The 17,678-nt window shown below is 35.1% G+C and overlaps 1 protein-coding gene across 1 annotated transcript in view; it reads left to right on the plus strand.

Annotated features, from left to right (window-relative positions):
- ANO5 (anoctamin 5) overlaps nucleotides 1-17,678 on the plus strand; it is a 96,430-nt gene that overhangs the window by 56,639 nt on the left and 22,113 nt on the right. Inside the window, exons 10-14 of the mRNA XM_029206806.1 lie at nucleotides 5,095-5,229; nucleotides 5,741-5,846; nucleotides 5,940-6,000; nucleotides 14,587-14,738; nucleotides 16,887-16,961. Coding sequence (XP_029062639.1) covers nucleotides 5,095-5,229; nucleotides 5,741-5,846; nucleotides 5,940-6,000; nucleotides 14,587-14,738; nucleotides 16,887-16,961 — 529 coding nt within the window. The remainder of the gene's footprint in view (nucleotides 1-5,094; nucleotides 5,230-5,740; nucleotides 5,847-5,939; nucleotides 6,001-14,586; nucleotides 14,739-16,886; nucleotides 16,962-17,678) is intronic.

Here is a 17,678-nt window from a genome sequence, read left to right on the forward strand (position 1 = left end):
GTTGTTCTAAGTCAGTTTTCCCTGTTCCTGGTGGATCCTTTAACTATGTATCTTTTATTTTGTTTGGGTTTTTTTTGTTTGTTTGTTTTTCTGGAAAGTGTTCTTGGGTTATAGTTTTAAAATATAATTATTTTCCAGTGCTTTGATTATTTTCTTTGGACTCCAGTTATCTGTATGTTTGGTCTTTTTTGCCTGTCTTCATATCAGACAATTTTCCTGAGACCCTTTTTACTTCTCTAAGTCATTTTCATTCTTTTGATAGGTATCCTGTTTTTCTTATCATCTTTTATTAGATTTTCACTTGGTGTCCATTTATTCTCTTGAATACCTCATAATTTCATCATCAGTTCTGACATGATCTTATAGGGTTCTTCTCTTTCCTCTGTTTTTTGGTTTCTTTCATCTCTTGTTTTATTTATTCCTGTTTTTTCCCACTTCTTATTTTTATATTTCTGATATTTTCTTACATTTCCAGTTATTTATTTGAGATTTAATTCAGTTTGTACTGCTTTTTTACAGTATTCCTCATGTTCTTTTGGGAGAATTTTCATTAGCTGAAGCTCTTTGTTTCACATTTTCAGGGTTTTTTTAACATAATTTTGTATAGTATGCTCTGCTCTTTTCTGTTTGTGTTTAATTCATGGAGTTTCTAGCATTAGAGTACACTCTTCTGTTAGTTTTTTTTCCTATTCCATGCAGTTTCTTTCATGGATGATATCCTGTGCTTGTCATGCGCCTTTTCTTTCATTTCTATAGAACCCTAACTCTCTCTCTTTTCTGCCACTTTTAAGAAGTACCACCCTTTATATCTGATTCTTCCCCAGAAACATTGCTTTTCTGAGGCTGCCACTTCCAGGCTTACTCATTTTCAGATCCCTTTCTTTTAGCTAGTACTAGGAATTACCAAGTCCCAACATGTGTTCAGTATTATGGCATTTAGTTAGACTTTTTCCCAGGGATTATTTTGTCTGTGTTTGTCTAATGTCCCCACCCTACTTTACATGTTTTCCCTAGAATTTCTTAAGCATCTTCTTCACTGCTCTCTGTACCTCAGGCATGGCAGCTGGTAATAGGTACTCAGTTGGAACTGGGTTTATTTCTTTACTTACAAGTAATTTGAAGATCATGGTGTTCTCTGTCATGATGCTTGAAGGCCTATATCAGGTATGGTTTTATTTCCTCTCCTTGTTGATTTTATGGTTTTATGAAAGTTTTTTATGGGAAGACTTGTTAAAAATAAAAATATCCTTAAAAGTAGAAAGGAATTGTCTATAGATGCATAATTACAATGCCCACATTCCTTTAATGAGCATTTATTTAGCATCGCTAGATATCAGCAAGAGGCTAGGGCTATAAAGGTAATCAGAATGTGGTTTCCTAACACAAAGATATTTGCAGGAGGACACACAAGTGCATAATAATTACAGCAGAGTGATTCTCATGAAAGAACAGAGCACAGAGGAAAGAGCACCTACCTTTATGACAACCTCAGGGAAAATTTCACAGTGATTATTCTTGAGTGTGTCTTGAGAGAAGTAGCAGGTTGCTAGGTAAACAAGTTAGTTAAGAATATCCCAGGTAGAGAGAACAAGTACAGAGCACTGGGCTAAAGAAGAGCATTGTGCATTTAGTTCTTCATTTAGGAGGCGTGGCTGGTAAGATTTGAATGTTTATCAGTAAAAAATCATGAAGAACACTGCTAAGATGAAAGGAGAAAACCTTTAAAGGAGGAAACGGTCATTGTTTAATCTTGTGCTTTAGAAACATTACTCTCTTGGAAACAGGACAGATAGTAGAAGGATGCAAGACCGAAGTCAGGGAAGTAAGGAGGCTGTTAAAATTTTCCAGTAATAGGGCTTCCCTGGTAGAGCAGTGGTTGAGAGTCCGCCTGCTGATGCAGGGGACGCGGGTTCGTGCCCCGGTCTGGGAAGATCCCACATGCCGCGGAGCAGCTGGGCCCGTGAGTCATGGCCGCTGAGCCTGTGCGTCCGGAGCCTGTGCTCCGCAACGGGAGAGGCCACAACAGTGAGAGGCCCGCGTACCACAAAAAAATAAAAATAAAAAATAAAAAAATTTTCCAGTAATAGATATTGAAGGTCATATCCAGGGCACTGGTAACAGGAAAGAGGGGACTATGGATTAGAAAAAGGCTTTTATGGGACTTCCCTGGTGGTCCCAATGGTTAAGACTCTGCGCTTCCAGTGCAGGGGTTGCAGGTTCAATCCCTGGCCGAGGAACTAAGATCCCACATGCCTCATGACAAAGCCAAAAAAAAAAGAAAAAGAAAGAAAAAAAAGAAAAAGACTTTTATGACAGAATTTATTGGACCTAGTGGATTGGATATAGAGGGTTAAAAAAAAATGATGACTAGGGGTGCCTGGAAAGAGATTTAGAATATAGGATTTGAATTCCTAGATTTCACATATTTCATGTTATCTCTACACCAAACTTAAGTTCCATGTCCAAATATTTGTAAATATTTTTACTGCCTTTTGGGTACTGATCATTTTGTCATATTAGATTATATTTTTTCAGGGAGAACTGGGAATACAAAGGTTACCATCATTGGTTTATCAGTCTTCAATATTATATGCCTTCTGATCCCAATTTTTCTTTCCAATTTAAGAGCTCCAGATAATTTTTCTGATATCATCTATTGGGATGGCTTAATGCGTATAAATAAAATTGATATACTGCTATATAGCAAATAGGTTAGAACAAATATGTTTACAGTGACTATAATGGTGCTATTAAAAGCCAAGATAGTGTAATTGCTAAGCTAAGTTTCTCAGATGTCCATGAATTCATGGTAAAAATGAATCTCTTTAGACCAAATGTTTGCATTTTGTTCATTCATTCCTCAAGCCTATATTTATTTCAATTCCATCATCATTGTTTTGATTATTTGCTATGTCTCAGACTAAGTCCTGGGAATACAAAATTAGACCAGTGTCTTCTCACAAGATCTCACAACGAAGACTATTGAATGTATTCTACCTATGAGATGCCCTGTTAAATGTTATGGGGCCACAGATGAGTGCAAAATCTAGCAAGTAAAATGGACAGGTTAAGAAATACCGTAAGTGTAAATAAAAGGCAAATTTTTCTAAAAAATTAATACTCAAAAGAAGTATTTATTCTCCTTATGTTTGATACTTCACAGAGTATCTCATATTATTGGCTTTTTCTCATTTTCTTTGTTTTGAATAATAAGAATTTAACATCTTAAACGTTATTTCAATAATATGTAAATAATATATACGTATTTACCATAATACAAATCTAAGACATGTCTCTTGCTTTTTGCATTCTTAAGAGATGGTTTAGTTGTTAATCTATTATTAAGCTCCTCAAATCCAAAGTTTAGTAAAATTATTTCTATAATTCCATACATAATAAATGTTCATTTGAGAATTTCTCTTTTTGAGAATATTTTAAATACTAATTAAAGGTCTGGAGTTCTTGAGGACTTTTTTTTAATTCTCAAGGAATAAGATTCTTGAAATTTGAAAGGAAGAAAAATGTAGTTCTTTGAAATATCCAGTTTCTTTATGAATTCCCAAATAACTTTTTGGTTAAGCATATAGCAGTAATATTGATGTTTTACCTTAAAAATGATTGATTCTATAATTTTTAAAACATCAAATGGAAATAGACACGATGAATAGTAAATTTTCCCAAATCAAATATTTTTATTCTTTTTTTTAGATTTTGATGTTATGCAGTATTATAATAATTGCTATGTTTTTCAGCAAAAACAAAAAAAGAGAAAAAGCAAGTTTACTCATCCTATGTGAGTGAACCTAAGGAAGTTGTAAATGGTAAATTAACAAGGGAATACAATGGAATTATAATTTAATTTCAAGTTTGTAGTAATTTGAAAAGCAGAACAAGGGAAAACAACAATGTAAAAATGTTTATTATCACTGAAAATAATGAAAAAATGAAAGAATGAAAGATGGTACAAGCAGAGAGATGCCTGTTTCATTAGAAAAGATTAGAAATTTTGAAAACTGAAGAATGGGATATTCAATAAAATTAATATTGAGTGAAAAAAATTAAAAACCTTCTCATTGGGAAATTAAGTTTATGTTAAGTAAGTTTATGTTATGTAAAATTTAAACCCTTTATGTTTAGATTTGCCTGTTTTTTGAGCATGTGTGGAAATTACAATTTAATAAATAGTGCTGTAATAGATTTATATATATCATGCTATTAGAGCCCAAAAGGGATTACATCTCTGTCTAGGAAACTGTGGTAAGACTTCACGGATTTGGTGAGCTGAGCTCTACGTGAATAAGGGAGAAGATTAACCTATTTTGTGTTGTTTTTTTAAAAAACCTGGTTTTATGAGGCAGAGAAAACCTTGTTCTCTGGTTCTTTGAGAGATTCCTTAAGGAGAGAGTCGGTTTAAAAAACAACAGAAAAAAACCCCCAAAACTTGGTTATAAGACTTGAACATTTATGCCAACTAATGCCGTCACTTTTTAACTCCTTGTAAAGCAAGTGCTGAACTGTATATTTTATGGAACTTTATTAAACACTCATTTTTGATTCCTTGGTTTGCTCCTTGTCTTACAATTCTATAAGCATCCATCAGAGCTCCAAATTTAGAGGAAGATGGAAGTTCATACATACAACCACTCTCATCTGTTGTGGTCTGAGTACATTCTTCAATTTTAGAGAGAGATAAAGCAAAAGTCCATGCACAGATTGTGAATGTGATTTTGATTTGTTAATTGCTAGAAGAATGTTCTGCACTTTATTTCAAAACATTTAAACTCTCTTTAAAATTTAAAAGCTTTTCAAATTACCTGATTATTTCAAAAGTAAATCTTAACTTCCACTCAGTTGGCTTCTTACTTACATGTGTTGTCTCTTTTAATCCTTACACCAATTCTATGGCTAAGCATTATCCTGCATTTTATGATGTGGAAACTAAGGTTTAGAAAGTTTAGTAACTTTATCAAAATTTCACAGCTGGAAAGCAATGGAGCCAAAATTAGAATTCAAGTTTGTCTGAATACAAAACCAAGACTCTCAGGACTGTATCATTCTTACAACCTCTGATTCTCTTTTTACCCTCTTTCATAGGGATTATTACGGAGAAAAAATTGGCATCTATTTTGTCTTTCTCGGATTTTACACAGAAATGCTGTTTTTTGCAGCTATAGTTGGCTTAGCTTGTTTTATTTACGGCTTATTATCGATGCATGATAACTCAAGCAGGTAAGTGCAACTGAGTTGCCCCAATAGAGAATCTTAAGCTAACTGAAACTGTTGCTATTATTTTTCTGGAATTTGTGTCAGAATGTTTCCTATGGCAGCAGATAATTGATATTTCTGAAAAAGACCCAAACATAGCAGCTACCCCTCACCTGGTGCTTTATGGAAAATTTGTTTTTAATGATGGGCTCTAAAGATTCTGTTCCTCAAAGCATGATTTGATCTACAAAAATTGCTAGTTCATTTCCCCTTGTGCCATATGTAAGAAGCTGTATAAAGTTGTTCCAATAAAAGCAGCTTTGGACTTTCACCCAAACACGTCACTTTTAATATAACTTTGCTCTTGGGAATCTCTGGCAGTCCAGTGGTTAGGACTCCACACTTCCACTTACGGCGGCATGGGTTCCATCCCTGGTCGGGGAACTAAGATCCCACATGCCATGCCGTGTGGACAAAACAAAACAAGACAAAAACAAAACAAAACAAAACAAAAACTCTCCTCTTCCCTCTGCAGCACTGAGATCTGTGACCCTGAGATTGGGGGTCAGATTATCATGTGCCCACTCTGTGATGTAATGTGTGACTATTGGAGACTAAATTCTACCTGTTGGGCTTCAAAGGTATGTATGTATTGTGGTATGTTGAAAAGACTTGCAATTTCCCTCCCTCATTTGATACTAAGTAGTCTTTGTGATGTTGTTATTGTTTTACAGTTCTCCCATTTATTTGACAATGAGTCAACAGTGTTCTTTGCAATATTCATGGGAATTTGGGGTGAGTAAATAGTTACATAAAAACAGCTTTCTCCATGTTATCTGTTTTATGGCCATTCATATAACATATACAGTTGGCATACCTTATAAACCAAAGGTGATTTTACATCTTTATGTCTTTGCTAGCATCAGTACACTGATGGAGTCCACATCAATGGTCATTCATCTTGATCCTTGGTCCAGAAAGGTCTCTATTAGTCATCTGCTAATTTCTCTGAAAAACACTATAATTTTTGAAACTTCATATGTATTCAGATTACACTGTCAGAACTGTGGTAAAAACAGGCTCAGTAAGTGCTTAATTCAGGAGAAATAAACATAAGTATTTGGTGGCTGGAGGATATTGAGTCATGGACACAAACTGGAACAAGACTCAAAAATTGTTGAGAGCTGGGCTTCCCTGGTGGCGCAGTGGTTGAGAATCCGCCTGCCAATGCAGGGGACATGTGTTTGTGCCCCGGTCCGGGAAGATCCCACATGCCGCGGAGCGGCTGGGCCTGTGAGCCATGGCCGCTGAGCCTGCGCATCGGAGCCTGTGCTCTGCAATGGGAGAGGCTGCAACAGTGAGAGGCCCACATACCGCAAAAAAAAAAAAAAAAAAAAAAAAAATTGTTGAGAGCTAATACTCAACATTTGAATTTGAATTTAAATTTCCTGTGTCAAATTCTAGTTCCAGCTTCCAGTTCCATTTGGTAAAAATCTCCCATGTAAGGTGGAATTTCCCTTAATTTTGGAAATGTCCCAGTATCTCTTCTCTTTTGTATCACGTGGGAAGTAGAAGTGTTATGAAGTTATTCCCGCCATCAGTGAGGAAAGTATTTTCTGTAAGAGTAACTTGGCAAGAGGAGGCCTAAAGACTTCTAAAGCATGTCTAAAAATTTGGGGGACTCTGGTGAAAGATAGACTTTTTTCTCTCCAATTTAACAAAAAAAGTCTTTAAGAAGCACAAGTGTGTGCATTTAAAAACTGGCCAAGGAGGGACTTCCCTGGTGGCACAGAGGTTAAGAATCCAGCTGCCAATGCAGGGGTCACGGGTTTGAGCCCTGGTCCAGGAAGATCCCACATGCCGCGGAGCAACTAAGCCTGTGCGCCACAGCTACTGAGCCTGCGCTCTAGAGCCCGCAAGCCCACGTGCCACAACTACTGAAGCCTGTGTGCCTAGAGCCCATGCTCTGCAGCAAGAGAAGCCACCGCAATTAGAAACCCACACACCACAACAAAGAGTAGCCCCTGCTCGCCACAGCTAGAGAAAGCCTGCATGCAACAACAGAGACCCAACGCAACGAAAAATTAATTAATTAATTAAAAAAAGAAAAATACTGGCCAAGGGAACAAGGCAGCTTGATTCAGGCAATAGGACACCAACATTTGTGGGGGTGTGTACATGAAGCAGAGGTTCTTATGGGTTTCTGTTACTTCTGCTTGACTGCTATGGTCTGAAGAGAAAAGGCCAGATTCAAAGAGAGAATGGGAGACAGAGAAGTCTTACCCACAGTTCTCCAGCAGCCTCCTCTGGTTAAGTTAGTATATGGACATCTCTTCATTATGTGGCTACCAAATCCTGCCTGTCATTTTTTGGAATCAGAAATGGATGATAGGTACACAAATTACAACAAATGTAGTAGTTTTCAATTCTTTCCATTGACAGAGATTGTACACCAACACTAACCTTATATGTCGTAACAAATAGAGGAGCAATTATGCATAGAACACCCAGCAGCTGCAGTGAACATGGGGGTAGAGATATCACTTCAAGATAATGATTTTGTTTCCTTTGGATATATACCTAAAAGTGGAATTGCTTCATCCTATTATATTTATATTTTTAATTTCTCAAGGAACTGTCATATTGTTTTCCATAACAGCTACACCAACTTACATTCCCACTGACAGTGCATGAGGGTTCCCTTTTTTTTCAGTTTTGTTCTTTTGCAAAGGAATATCCAATCTTCCCAAAGCCATTTATAGAAGAAACTATTCTTTCCCCATTGAGTATTCTTGGCTCCTTTGTCAAATATTAATTGACCATAATATATGGGATTATTTTCTGAGCTCTTGATTGTGTTCCATAGGTCTCTGTGTTTCTCTTTATGCCATGCCAAAAGTACCATGCTATTTTGATTACTATAACTTTGTAATATAGTTTGAGATCAGGAATATGATGCCTACTGCTTTGTTCTTCTTTCTCAGGATTGCTTTGGCTATTTGGAGTCTTTTGTGGCCCCATACAAATTTTAAGATTGTTTTCTCTATTTCTGTGAAAAATAGCATTGGAATTTTGATAGGGATTGCATTAAATCTGGAGATTGCTTGGGTAGTATGGACATTTTTATATTAATTCCTCCAATTTATTTCCATTTATTTGTGTCTTCTTCAGTTTCTTTCATCAGTGTCTAGTAGTATACAGTGTACGTATCTTTCATTTCCTTGGTTAAATTTATTCCTGGGTATTTTGTTCTTTTTGATGTTACTGTAAATGGGATTATTTTCTTAATTTCTCTTTCTGTTAGTACATGGGTAGTATATAGAAACACAATGGGTTTCTATATATTTATTTTTATCCTGGAACTTGACTAAATTTATTTATTAGTTCTAACAGTTTTTTGGTGGTGTCTTCAGGATGTTTTTTATAATTTCATGTTATTTGCAAACAGAGACAGTTTTACTTCTTTCCTTCTTTCTTTCTAATTTATATGTCTTTTATTTATTTATTTATTTTTGACTAATTGCTCTGGCTAGGATGTCCAGTACTCTATTGAATAGAAGAGGCAAGAATAGGCATTCTTGTCTTGTCCCTGATCATAGAGGAAAAGCTTTCAGCTTTTCACCACTGACTATGATGGTAGCTATGGGCCTGTCATGTATAGCTCTTATTATATTGAGGTACATTCCATTTATACCTATATTTTTGAGAGTTTTTATCATGAAGGATGTTCAATTCTGTTAAATGCTTTTTCTGCATCTGTTGAGATGATTTTCTTTTATCATTTATTTTGTTAATGTGGTATACCATGTTGATTGATTTGTGGATGTTGAACTATCCTTGTATCCCTGGAGTAAATCCCACTTGATCATTGTGTGTAATTCTTTTAATATATTGCTGAATTTGATTTGCTACTCTTTTGTTCAGGTTCTTTGCATCTATGTTCATCAAGTATAACTTCTTTACTTGTAGTGTCTTTGTCTGACTTTGGTGTCAGGATAATGATGGCCTCATAAAATGAGTTTGGAAGTTTTCTTTCCTCTTCTAGTCTTTGGAAGAGTTTGAGAAGGATTTATTCTTCTTTACATGTATGATAGAATTCACCAGTAAAGCTATCTGATCTGGACTTTTGTTGGTGGGGACGTTTTTGATTACTGATTCAATATCCTTACTGGTAATTGGTCTGTTGAGATTTTCTATTTCTTCATGGTTCAGTTTAGGTAGGTTGTATGTTTCTAGGACTTTATCCATTTCTTCTAGGTTATCCACTGTGTTGGCATATAATTGTTCATAGTAGTCTCATGATCCTTTGTATTTCTGTGCTATCAGTTGTCATGTCTCTTATTTAGTTTCTAATTTTATTTATTTGAGCCTTATCTTTTTTTCTTGGTAATTATGGCTAAAGGTTTTCTATTGTTTATCTTTTCAAAATAAAATAGTTTCGTTGATCTTTTCTATTGTCTTTTTGTCTCTTTTATTTATTTACCCTCTGATCTTTGTAATTTTCTTCCTTCTACTACCTTTGGCTTACTTTGCTCTTCTTTTTCTGGTTCCTTAATGTCTAAAGTTAGGTTGTTTATTTTAGCTTTTTCTTGGTTCTTAATGTGGGCATTTATCACTGTGAACTTCCTTCCTAGAACTGCTTCTGCTGCATCCCGTAAGTTCTGGTATATTGTATTTCCAGTTTCATTTGTCTCAAGATATTGTTTAATTTCTCTGTTGATTTTTCTAAGTTTGTTCAGTAGCATGTCCTTTATTCTCCACATATTTGTGAATTTTCCAGTTTTAACTTTTCCTGTAATTCTATTTTCATACCATTGTGGTCAGAAAAGATGCTTGATATGATTTCAAACTTTTGAAATCTATTGACTTGTTTTGTGGTGCTAATATATGACCTTTCCTGGAGAACATTCCATGTGCACTTAGAAGAATGTGTATTCTGCTGCTGTTAGATGGAAAGTGCTGTCAATGCCCCTTAAGTCCCTCTGGTCTAACATGTAGTTTAAGTCCAATGATTCTTTATTGATTTTCTGTCAGGATGATCTATCCATTGTTGAAAATGGGGTGTTGAAGTTCCCTACTATTATTATGTTGCTGACAATTTCTGTCTTCAGGTCTGTTAACATTTGCTGTATATATTTTAGGTGCTCCTCTATTGAGTGCATAAGTATTTATAAGTGTTATATCTTCTTCTTTGATGGATCTCTCTATCATTATAGAAAGATCTTCTTTTCCCCTTATTGTGATCTTTGTCTTAAAGTCTATTTTGTCTTATATAAGTATAGTTAATATTGCTTTCTTTTGGTTTCAGTTTGTATGGAATATCTTTTTCCATCCTTTCACTTTTAGTATATATGTGTCCTTTCAGCTGAAGTGAGTTTCTTGTAGGCAGCACATAGTTGAGTCTTGTTTTTTTATCCATTCAACGACTCTGTGACTTTTGATTGGAGAATTTAGTTAAGTACATTAAAGTAATTATTGACGGATATGGACTTACTATTGCCATTTTGTTAATTGTTTTGTAATTCATTTGTTCCTTTCTTCCTCTTTTGCCTTCTTCTTTTGGGGTATGATAATTTTCTGTAATGGTATGCTTAGATTCCTTTTTCTTTATCTTTTGCATGTCTTTTATAGGTTTTTGCTCTGTGATTATAGTGAGGCTTTTATAAAACATCTTATAGTTATAACATTCTATTGCAAGCAAAGCAAATTAATTCCAAATGCATACTAACGCTCTATATTTTTACTTTCCTTCCCATGTTTTATGTTTTTGATGTCACAGTTTATATCTTCTTAGCTTGTGTATCCTTTAACCAATTATTATAGTTATACAATTTTATTGTAGTTAGTTATTTTTACTACTTTTGTCTTTTAACCTTCATAATAGATTTACAAGTGTGTTACCTACCACCATTATAACATGAGTATTTTAAATTTAACTATGCATTTACCTATACTAATGAGATTTGTACTTTTATATGTTTTCATTTCAGTTTAAAGAGGTCCCTTTAACATTTCTTGAAAAGCCATTCTAGTTGTGATAAACCCTTTGCACTTTTACTTGTCTGGAAAACTTTCCAGGTAGAGTATTCTTGGTTCTCAAATTTTTTTCAGCACTTTGACTATATGCTACTCCCTTCTGGACTGCAGTTTCTGCTGAAAAATCTGCTGATAGTCTTATGAGGGTTCCCTTATACATAAGTTGTTTTTCTCTTCTTGCTTATAAGATTCTCTCTTTGTCTTTAACTCTTGACCTTTTAAATATAATGTGTCTCAGTGTGGTTCTCTTTGTTTTCATCTTTTTTGGAACTCAGTGGGTTTCCTAGATATGATATTTGTTTTTTTCCCCATGTTAGAGAAGTTTTTACCCATTATTTGAATATGCTGTCTCTGTCTCTCTCTCTTCTCCTTCTGGGACCCCCTATAATGCAAATGTTGGTCTGCTTGATATTGTCCCATAACTCCCTTAAGCTGACTTCACTTTTTTTCACTCATCTTTCATTTTCATTTCATTCATTTTTTCTCCTCTGACTGAATGAATTCCACTTCCCTTTCTTGGGGTTTACTGATCCTTTCTTCATTTTATGTAGTACGTGCTGAACCCTTCTATTGAATTTTACAATAAAATTATTGTATTCTTCAGCTCTATGATCTCTGTTTATTACTTTCTTATATTTTCTGTCTCTTTGTTCAAATTCTCACTTTATTCATGCATTGTTCTCCAGACCTCAGTAAGCATCTTTATGACCATTATTTCGAACTCTTTATCAGGTAAATTGCTTGTTTTCATTTCATTAAGGTCTTTTTCTGCAGTTTATCTTGTTCTTCTATTTGGAACATATTTTCCTTTGTTTCTTCATTTACCTTGCCTCCCTGTGTTGATTTCTGTTCATTAGGTAAAACAGCTACCTCTCCCAGCCTTGAAAGTGTGGCCTGTGATTGTTCAAGCTGCCTTCTTTGTTCTTAGTGGTTCCCAGTATTTGGGGGGTGTGCCAAAACCCATCAGTATCCCAAATGGGAAGATCTCAGTCAGCACCTAGATGCAGACTGTTTGGAAGCTGGACCCTCAGGCAGCAGCTATTAAAGTCTGCAAGTAGATCTGTTTCAAAGAAAGATTGGAAGATGGGCATTTGTGTCTGCTGCCTCTACTTTTAGCCCTGGGGAGAAAACCAGTTAGGAACTGTTTGTTTGCTGCAGCAATCAAAACAGTATGGTACTGGCATTAAGATAGACATGCAGACCAATGAAACAGAATGGAGCCTAGAAATAAATCCACATGTATATAGTAAATTAATCTTCAACAGGATTTCCAAGAAAACAAAATGGGGAAAGGATAGTTTCTTCAACAAATGGTGCTGTGGAAATCTGGACGGTGACATGCAAAAGAATGAAATTGGACCCTTATCTTTGTCAGCTGAAAAAGAATCCACAACCTGAAAGTTGAGAATTATGTTTTATTTGGCAGACTTTCTGAGGACTTCAAGCCCAGGAGGCAGCCTCTCAGATAGCTCTGAGGAACTGCTCTGAAGAGGTAAGGGAGGAGCCAGGATACATAGGAGTTTTGCAACAAAGACCAGGTAGTCAGAACATCAAAAGATTACTGTTAATTAAAGAAAACCAGATACCTTAAGTTAATGAATTAGCGCTTTTCTTTGTATGGGAAGATGCAAGAATCTGGGCTAATTGAAATCATTCCTTTGATATGTACCTTAGCTATCTGGGGCCAGTATCCTGTTCTTTCCCATCTTGAGTTCCCTCAGGGCTCACCATCTGGGCTGTAGTGGCTTGATGGCTGCAACATCCTTTGTTTACCGATATGGCAGGCAACATTTTTCATTCACATCTTACACCATCACAAAAATCAATTCAAAATGGATTAAAGACTTAAACATAAGACCTGAAACTGTAAAAATCCTAGAAGAGAGTCTAAGGAAAATCTTTATGACATTGGTCTTGGCAATGATTTCATGCAGATGGCACCAAAGCCCAGGCAACAAAAACAAACAAAATAAGCTAGACTACCTCAAACTAAAATGCTCTGCACAGCAGAGACAACAATGAACAGAGTGCAAAGGCAACCCATTGAAAGGCAGAAAATATTTGCAAACCATCTATCTGATAAAGGGTTAATCTCCAAAATATATATAAAGAACACCTGTAGCTCAATAGTTTAAAAAAAAATAACAAAACCTAACCTGATTAAAAATGGACAAAGGACTTGAATAGACATTTCCCGGAAGAAGTTATACAAATGGCCAACAGATATATGAAAAAATACATAATGTCATTAGTTATCAGAGAAATGCAAATCAGACCACAATGAGATGTTATCTCACACCTGTCAGGATGGCTATTACCAAAATGATGAGGATGTGAAGAATTATAATGAACTCTTGCATACTACTGGTGGGAATGCTAAATGGTACAACCGGAAAACAGTGTGGAAGTGCCTCAAAAAATTAAAATAGAACTGTCATATAATCTAGCAGTCCCACTTCTGGGTATTTACCCAAAATAATTGAAATCAGGATCTCAAAAAGATGTTAGCACTCTTGTGTTCATTGTAACTCTCTCCACATTAACCAAGATGTGGAAACAATCTAAATGTCCATTGACAGATGAATGGGTAAAGAAACTGGTGTGTGTGTGTGTGTGTTTATATATATATATGTATATATATATATGTGTGTGTGTGTGTGTGTGTGTCTGTGTGTCTGTGTAAACTAGTTACATCTATGCCTTAGAAGGGTTATAAGGGAAGGTTTTTCTGGGGGTGTTGGTAATGTTTTATATACTTTTCTGTAAATATGTTGTTCTTTAAGGGAAAGTTTGTTTAAAAATTATATATATTGTATATTATACTATATAATATTATATATTATACATACATATATATATAGAGAGAGAGACAGAGACAGGGAGAGAGACAAAGAGAGACAGAGAGAGAGAGAGAGACATACTGTGTTATGAAATGGCTCCTATGTTTTCCTTAAATTTCCCTAAGCCTGAGAATGTGATACAATTGCTTGAATGATTTCAGTAAAAGACATGCAAACAAAATCTAGGTGTTAGTAAAAAGTCAAGTTTAAATATTATTTCAAATTATCTGAATGAAGAGAGAGAGAGTAGCTTGCCTGAAAAAAATTTTTCTTGCATGGACTGCTGTCTAAGAAACGAATTTGTATTTCTATATATGAGTTATTTCAATACTATTACATAGTATTATGCCAAAATTTATAATTTTATCATCAAACAGCGACAGAAGAACCATCATACAACCAAAATGATTTTTTAAAGTAAAGAAAAATCTAGTTATTATCTCCTTATTCACTTATTCCTCCATCTCTTTATTATATTTGTTCTTATGCATTTCTTTGCCCATAGTCACATTGTTTTTGGAGTTTTGGAAACAGCGACAAGCCAGACTGGAATATGAGTGGGACCTGGTGGACTTTGAGGAGGAGCAGCAGCAGCTCCAGCTGAGACCTGAATTTGAAGCTATGTGTACACATAGGAAAGTGAATGCAGTGACTAAGGTATATTAGGAGACTGAAATAGGCAGTATATTCCAATGGACACCAAGCTGTGGGTGGCCTCTCAAGTAATGCTGTGTATTTCAATTTGCCTTTAAAATACTCTACAACATATAAATCATATAAACTTGTTTACTCACTTCTAATATACATTTTGAACGCATGCACAAGTAGGTAGTAAAGTATAATGAGCCCCGGGATGGAATCATCACCCAGCTTCAATTATTATTATTTCATGGGCAATCTTTTTTCATTTATACACCTACCCCTCCCTGCCACTAGATTATTTTGAAGCAAATCCAAGTCATCATATCATGAAATACATAGTTTTAATACTAAGTGAAATAAAAGGAAATGGAAAATAGTGTGCATGCTGTGGGCTTTGTATATAAATATATAGACATGGAAATGATGCTAAGTTAATGCGTGAAAATTAAAACAGTATTGTATTAAGGTAGTGGGCTTACGAGTGATTGCTTTATTCAACCAAAGGTTATTCACCTAGTCCATTCTAATTAATTATAATGGGAAGATCATTGCACTGGTGTCTGGAAAGGAGAGTCTAGATTTTGGGATAACTGGCAAACTGGCTGTATGTTGTTGACTGAGTTATTTGACTTCTTGGTACCTCATTTTTGTTTCACTTGAAAACGGAAGATACTTTGCAGACTCTTGGCTGCATATTCTTAGAGTCTCCACCTTTCCATAATCTATAATCACCATGTTACCTGATGCTATTAAAGAGAGAATAGAATATGTCTCTAAAAATCTCTTCAGTAGAATTCCCTACTCTGTTCAGGACACTGTTCTTGTGTATAATACTCAACATTCTTCTCATAGTACAGGCATTCACTAAACGTTTATTAAATTGCCTTGAAACATTACAAAATATTCAGTAAATGAATGAAGAGAAAAATCACCTCAGAAAATACATTAACAATTTGGGTGGCTATTTGAAATTAATAAAAAATATATTAAAAGAGATATTTTCATAATAATGACATGATGTATATTTGTTCATACTTAATGGGATAAAGAAGAAAATAAAAGCAGGTCTATTGGCTTTGCCAAACACCGTTGACCAAAAGCAAGATGTACTGAATGTTTACATTTGAAACCAGTTGAAAAACAGTATGTATTGATTCACTGTGAATCGTCTACTTCACTTAGCTTTAATGGCTTTGGAAATGAGAGGCTTTTTTTTGTTTGTTTGTTTGTTTTACTTCATTGCAGTGCTTCTTCAGTGGTTAAGCACAACCAGAATTCTTACATTTGAGTCTGTTGGGAACACATACATGCAGGAATGGACACACACACGTGCACACACAAATATGCACACACACACGAACACACTGACACATTGGATACACACATGCATATACATGTACATAATCAGATGTATCCACACACATCCTGGGGTTCAATAGAGCTCTTGGGCAGCCTACCCTGACTGCTATGTTCTGTTTGCATTCAGTCCTTTCTGAAAAATCCTTGAGACTGTACAGATGTAAAATCTTATATGTTAAATAGAATTACATGATTTAGATTTCTGCTGACAACTATTTTTTACTGTATGACAGTATTTTGGCCGTAAGATCTAACTGCCTCTCGATATAGCTAAAAATATCAGCTGGTATAATTAATATCTTCCATTAATGACTTAAAACACCATAATTGTAGAAAAGTCTGGGCCCCTGAACTGTGTGGAAGAAGACAATTAATCCTATAAATATAAAGAAGGCACCCTACTTAATATCATACAGAGCAATTACAGAGCAGTGCATTCAACTCAATTCAATTTAACTCAATTAGAAAATTTTAACATCATTAAGGCATGTCCACTTAAGCAGCAGCCCTCAGGTTTTGACTTTGTTTTTCCTGTCTCCCTCTCCCTAAATACAACTCTAATTCAACACTCAGGAAATAATGTGTATCCTTTATATCTCACATCATTTGTAAAATATTTCATCTGGGAGCCCTAAAGGTTTCTACCTAAACATAAGGAACCACTACTAGAATGTAGCATTCCATGAGCTGTGGTGAACCCATTGAGGAGGTTTCTACTTTAACATGGCTTTGTGATTTTGACTACTGCTTGGATTCCCAACTTTGTAGATTTTGAATTTTGCTGTGATTTCTTCACAATTACAGGAGGTGGAACCTTACTTGCCTTTGTGTAGTCGTATTCCATGGTACTTTTTATCGGGAGCCACAGTGACTTTATGGGTGAGCATTGTTTAAAAACTATTATCATCTATTGATGTAAGATCATACTGGGATTACCTCAATAGTTTTGTCTGCAATGGCTTGAGTCCCTCTCTTCCCTCCCACTCCACAGTATTTTTTTTATCTTGAATGGAGCTCTTATATAGAATAAACTGTAATTTGCATGGATGTGCCATGATTAAACCTTGCATAAAGAGTTGGGGGGAGAGAGAGGTACTTTATCTTAAAGCCCGTCCCTCTCCCTCCCCCAGCTCTTTGTTAATTTGGTGATAACTTGAAACCAGAACAGTAAAATAAATAATTTGATTACAGACTATTTGTTTAGTTTTTTTAAAAAAATTATTAATCTATCTTTTATCCATTTAAAATACTTATACAAAATGAAAAACTTTATACCATTAAGGTTCGTTCTCTTGCCAAGATAAATGGAAGAAAATGTTACATCTTCTACATGAAGAATTTAATTAGCATATCCCATTGTTAGGGAGTCAGATTTTTTCCATGCCTTTTACCTGATAGATTTCTCCATCATCATAATCTATTTCCTGCCCTCCCCTTTCAAAATGTATGTCCTCTTACAGTTGACCTTTAGTTTTAGGAAAACAGGCAAGGTTACCCTCTGAGAAGTTAGCCTGTTGAAGTATGAATAATTAGCAGTTGTAGACTGTATTTTAACCTCACCATTCCATATTGTCCTATAATATTTTATCTTTAACC

Source organism: Monodon monoceros, unplaced genomic scaffold, assembly GCF_005190385.1.
Source record: "Monodon monoceros isolate NGI ecotype Baffin Bay Population unplaced genomic scaffold, NGI_Narwhal_1 Super_Scaffold_7, whole genome shotgun sequence".
NCBI lineage: Eukaryota > Metazoa > Chordata > Mammalia > Artiodactyla > Monodontidae > Monodon > Monodon monoceros.